This window comes from Manduca sexta, chromosome 5, assembly GCF_014839805.1.
Source record: "Manduca sexta isolate Smith_Timp_Sample1 chromosome 5, JHU_Msex_v1.0, whole genome shotgun sequence".
Lineage (NCBI taxonomy): Eukaryota > Metazoa > Arthropoda > Insecta > Lepidoptera > Sphingidae > Manduca > Manduca sexta.
In genome coordinates, this window is record NC_051119.1 from 4,877,016 (window position 1) to 4,883,015 (window position 6,000).

The 6,000-nt window shown below is 36.1% G+C and overlaps 1 protein-coding gene across 1 annotated transcript in view; it reads left to right on the plus strand.

Moving 5' to 3' along the window:
* LOC115454302 (Down syndrome cell adhesion molecule-like protein Dscam2) overlaps positions 1-5,444 on the plus strand; it is a 28,745-nt gene extending 23,301 nt beyond the window's left edge. Inside the window, exons 26-29 of the mRNA XM_037443354.1 lie at positions 1,037-1,209; positions 2,405-2,509; positions 4,124-4,201; positions 4,722-5,444. Of these exons, the coding sequence (XP_037299251.1) occupies positions 1,037-1,209; positions 2,405-2,509; positions 4,124-4,201; positions 4,722-4,750 (385 nt within the window). The 3' untranslated portion in view covers positions 4,751-5,444. The remainder of the gene's footprint in view (positions 1-1,036; positions 1,210-2,404; positions 2,510-4,123; positions 4,202-4,721) is intronic.
* Positions 5,445-6,000: the final 556 nt, after the last annotated feature.

Sequence of the window (6,000 nt, forward strand, 5' to 3'; positions counted from 1 at the left end):
TATAGCGGGACTTTAATCCCGGAAAACTCCATCACGCGGGCGAAGCCGCGAGCAAAAGCTAGATGTTTGAAAATTACTAACACTGCTTGTAATGGAAATTTTATGTGATTACCTTCTTAATACATTGCGAGTTTAGAGCGAATATTTTTTAAAATCAAATGTACTTTCAGAGAGTTCTGAACCTTATGTGAGTAATAAAAAATCATGTAAATAAAAGGTGTATTGAACTTTCGTAACGAATACATCAACTAAATTAATATTATACGGCTTACTTTATATATTTGTGAGAATACTTTGATTCATAATGGAAATATTATAACTTATTGGGATTTCCGTATACTATTTATATGGAAGTTATTAAATAATAGTATGTCACATGAGGTAAAAGCATGAATTAATTTAGCCAACGGCTTTGTCAAATACGTCATGCTGTTGACCATATTTATTGCATTGCAAAATCACCCCAATATAAATTGTAATACGATTGACTTTCATTTCTCTTAAGCTAAGTTTAGGTTAGCAAGTTCTCATAGTCAGCTTCTCATGACTGTTGCACGGTAAAAATGGTTTGGGGAATACAAATTCAACCAATCTAAACCATGACTTAAAGGATGTAAATGTATTTTATACGCGTCGTCGTTTTTAAAACGAAACGAAGTTGCAAGATTGTTCGCGCCCATTCTAGATATATACTTCGATAGAAAAAGCCCTGCGCTTACTGGGTCCTCGCGTGGTGCAGGTCTTTCGTTGAATTCGGCGACCGTTTTATGCTCCTACTAGCTCTACCCCCCCTCCTCCAATGGGAGTAAACACAATATAAACTGATTATAATTTTCATACAATTATAGCCTCCAAAGATACGCTAGAGCACTTACCAAAAACCCTCAGCTTATGATTTACTATTAAAACCCTGTCATAATAAAAAAAAATATTTAGCAGATTACTGCTTTGCTGAAGCTTTTCAACGAAAGTCATTATTTTATCCTATACATAGTTAAACTACTCTATTATAAATTTATTTAACTTACCATTCCAGGGGAAACCTGACAGAGTACAGGGACTCCATAACCGTGGAGAACAAGTCAGAGAGCGGGAACGTGACAGCCAACACTTCGCACACTAACCTGGCCAATGTTAAGGAGAACTCTGTCAACCCTCAAAACAGGATATACAGCGCGCCGATACACATGATGAATAATAGTAAACATGGTAAGGAAATAGGCGCTGATTGACTGGGAAAGTATCAGACGATCTACTTAAAAAAGGAAATCTGTAGTTTCGAACGACGTATCACGTTTTGTTACTACGAAGTGTTAGGGATCCGATGACGGATTCGACGATGGATCCGATCCGTTCATCGCAATATTTCAGGCATGTAATTTGTAACAACTTATAGTTATACTATTTAAAACCGAGGATAAAGTTTAATTAATAATAATAATAATATTGGCCCTGTATTATAATACTTGCCCACTGCTGAGCACGGGCCTCCTCTACTACTGAGGGGGAATAGGCCTTAGTCCACCACGCTGGCCTAGTGCGGATTGGTAGACTTCACACACCCTCAAAATTCCTATAGAGAACTTCTCAGATGTGCAGGTTTCCTCACGATGTTTTCCTGCACCGTTAAAGCGAACGATAAATTCACAAAGAATACACACATGATTTTTAGAAAAGTCAGTGGTGTGTGCTCTTGGGGATTTGACCTGCGGACATTCGTCTTGGCAGTCCATTCCACACCCAACTAGGCTATCGCCGCTATTTAAAGTTCAATTGATTTCTTAAAAAATAAATACGGGGAATGGATCCTACCACCTAGGTAAGCTACAGAATGGTGACGGATCCGAAGTAATTTGGTAGTAGAGGTAAATCCAAAGATCGTCGTTTCTTCGTTTCGAACCGACGTTCCGACGTTCGTGCTTCGAAAAAGACCCTTTGATATTGTTGTGTTTACATATCAGTTGTACTTGGAGTGATAACGGTGAGGTTCAAGCTTTCCAGATTGGAAGTATATACACCTGATTCTTTGAAATTAGCTGGTGGTAGCATATTTAGTCGCTTGAATAGCGCCCATTCTTTATTTTGCTTTGAATGACGAGACGAGCTTGCCGTTCGCCTGATAGTAAGCGATACGTCCGTCCATAAACAGTAGAAACACCAACACCTAGAATTACAAAGTATTGTTTGGTATTCCACTACGCTCGCCATCCTGAGACATGAGCATGACCACAACAGTGACTACACACTGCTGGCGGCAGAAATAGACATTACGGTAGTACCTACCCAGGCGGACTCTCACATATGAGAGACCTACCACCAGTAAAAATTAATTGTGTCGTGTTACCTTTCGGAAAATTTCACCTTTCGCCACTACCAATTCGAATCTATAATAAATTTGTTTCAGAATTGTACGAGATCAGCCCGTATGCGCAGTTCGCTGTCGGCTTTAGAACATTCGGTCACGTGGAAAATCAGGACTTACCCAATCGACATAAGAGATATGACACTGGTTTGTTTCAAATTACATTAAACTCTTGGTAGCGCAGATAGCTAAGGTCGTTTTTTTTTTCTTTTTTTAAGGAGCTTGGTCGTTATTTCACGACTATGTCGCTCCGTACGTCCACTTTTACCCGTGCCTACTTTTGATGATATCATTTTTTTTTTTTAATAAAGCCCTAGCATCTTCCGAGACAGGAACCGACCAAAAACTATGTATACTGCCCACATTGAGACTCAAAGTGTGAGGTCCAGCTAAAATCGATTTATTTATTTTATTTATTTATTTACTAGCTTCCGCTCGCAGCTTCGCCCGCGTGGATTTCGGACTTCAAAAATGGAGCCGGTCGCGAGCGTTCGAGAATGTTCGTTTTACGAAGCTACTCGCTACGTGATTTGCTAGCCTCTAGGTGCCAAACAAGCCGCCTGCCTGTGCGTTCGCGACCTTATATATATACAAAAATAATCCTTATAGCATGATTCAGTATTCACGCATGATGGCTTATTATTAGCGTATTTCATGTATAACTTTGGTGTTTCTATACCGATTTCTATGATTCTTTTTTATGGAATATTTAATAATGTTAACTTTTTTAATTAGGGATGACTGAGAGTGTTATAAACGTAAGAGTAGACAAATATAATGAGAAAGCTTTGAACTGCTAAGCTATCGGGAGTTACACGTGTTATTGTGAGTCAACCATAAAAGATAGACATATGCTGTCGTGGGATATTTTTTACATAATTTTAAGGAGAACATTTCCGTCATACATGATTTCTGTGTAGCTTTAACCATTAAGGTTGCACACGCGACGGAAGCTTAAAAAATGGAATAACTTCTCCCGTTTTCCCAACATTTCCCTTCACTGCTCTGCTCCTATTAATTGTAGCGTGATGAAAAGTATACTATAACCAGCACAGGAGTATGATAAATAATTGTACCAAGTTTCGTTAAAATCCGTCGAGTAGTTTTTGTTTCTATAACGGTTATACAGACAGACAGACAGACAGACAGACAGACAGACAGACAGACAAAAATTTTACTAATTGCATTTTTGGCATCAGTATCGATCCCTAATCACCCCCTGATAGTTATTTTGGAAATATATTTCATGTACAGAATTGACCTCTCTACAGATTTATTATAAGTATAGATTTATTAAAAACTGAAAAATCATTACATATGAGCTTATATCCTATGGTCTTCATACTAGGCAAGTCTGTATCGTGAAAACCCAAATTTTAGCTTAGTTGCCTACAGTACACATTTATTTGACGCTGGACTAATTACTAAATTAGTTTTATTTTTAGTTTTATTAAATTATATGATCGTTATTCTAAGTTACATATTTGTCTAAACTAGGTACAAAAATAAAGTAGAATTAATATATTTGATACCACTACAATATTGATCTAGTAAATTACACTGAACTTAATTGCATTAAGTCCGCCTATTACATTTTTATATTAAGTGAAATAAATAAATATAGGGATTTTCTGGTCAATGTCAGCCCAGTTTTAAAATTTACTTCCTGCACGCAATCAATAGCTAACGAAATTTGTAAAGGTAATACTTCTGCCTATCCTCGATAAGGAAATAAATAGTGATGCTATCTTCTCATTACAGAGACGAGTTTCCAAGTGTGTTCTGAGTCGGAAGACAGCGACAGCATATCCAAATCTACACTGAAGAGTGTACCTAGAAGTAAGTAGTTTAGCATCGAGTTTTGAATGAAATTATTTTTAATTTGACCGAATTTTTAGACCACGAAAATATGTATGAAAAAGCGAATACGAAAAAAACTAAAATTTAACCTTTTTAAGTGCATATCCTTCTACAATCAGTTGATATCTGTAAATATCCAAAATGTTACAAAAAAATGTAAATTATAGTTGTTTAGATAAAACAGGTCCTATGATGATTACTATATTAAGGACCTACTTCACATCTGACCAAATGCTACGCGTCACATAAATGCATAAGCCGACCAAATACAAAAGTCACTCATCTATGCTCTCAAATAAATGGTAATAAAATGAGTACTATCTACATAAGCCGTTTAATACGATAACTGTCCAATAAAATTTACTTAAAACTTGGAAACAGGCCTTAAGCAAGTTTATAATTTATTACATAAATTTTATCTGGCGCTTGAAAATTTTTATCTAATCATTGAAAAATCGACCCTATGATCGTTAATTTAAAGATTCCTCTCTTTCCACAGAAGTATGCAGAACTCCGCATCACAGGTAACTAGCCAAAGAATTATCATTCTAAATGATAATACAAAAAGGAATTTCTTTTCGTGGACCATCTACGTCTAGTGTATAACCGTTTCACTATATCTAAGGGCTGTTTCACATCTGAGTAAACAATCATCATATTTAGATTTTAGCAAAGTTCAAGCTAACAGAATGGCGAGCAGTACTGTGTGTTAGCGGAATCATTTGGAGCCACTTTTGACTTCATAACTCAAAAAGCGATTTTACATAAACGTGTCAAATTTGGCTTATATATTAAGATTTGCGAGATTCATATCGATGGTTAGCAGCATCCGCCACCTATGGACTTAAGCAATGCCAGCGGCATAGCCAAGCCGTTGCATACCAGATGGTGAGCACTTTTTTTAAAGAATGACAAGCGATCGAGAAATACAGATGTAAGGAGATCAATCCAAAGTTTGCATTACATTGTGAAACAAGCCCGTATTCTTACTGCCATAATTGTAAAATTTTAGTAAACCCCATGATAAAATTATAAACATTTCAAACCACACAGATTTGAGTCATAATACCATCGAATTGGGATTCATATTTCTGTGTAGTATTGTTTTAATGAGCGATGAACTTGTCATACAATAAATAAACAATTGTATTGTCTATAATGATCGATTGATGTCAATAAAAGATCCTAATTTCAATCTTATATCTGATAGGGAAAATTAACCAACCAAAATAAGTCATTATTAAGCATGTCAAAAAAAATGTCCTGATTGTTTGATTTTCGCAATGGATTAAGAAAGATGATTGAGTTCATTTATTTAAAATTTTGGTTGATTGATGTGTGTTTAAAGCTTGTTTAATCGCAAAAAAAGTATCGTTATAGTCCAACATCGATTTAAAAACGATTGGAGCACGCAGAATCGATTCGTATATATGTTTCAACATGTCTTGTACTATCAGGTGCAGTGAAGCCACTTTGCCATAGTATCGATAATAAACAATTAACACGAGATAATTCGACTTGTCACGGCAATTTCAGACGTCAGCAAAATAAAAGCAATTTGTTTTTCCTCAAATGACAAATTGACGCCGGGGCTTAGGCGCCGCGGGAACGTTATAAATAGAGGTCGTATAACCGAGGTCCAACAAACTATAATATAGGGTTTAAACCGAAGCAAACCGTCAAATTGTTCATATTGCTCCAAAAAACTAATTTCAGCAACAAATGGCAACGTCTGCGTGGCGCTTTATTTATTATTTTCTGTTTACATATCGACGGTT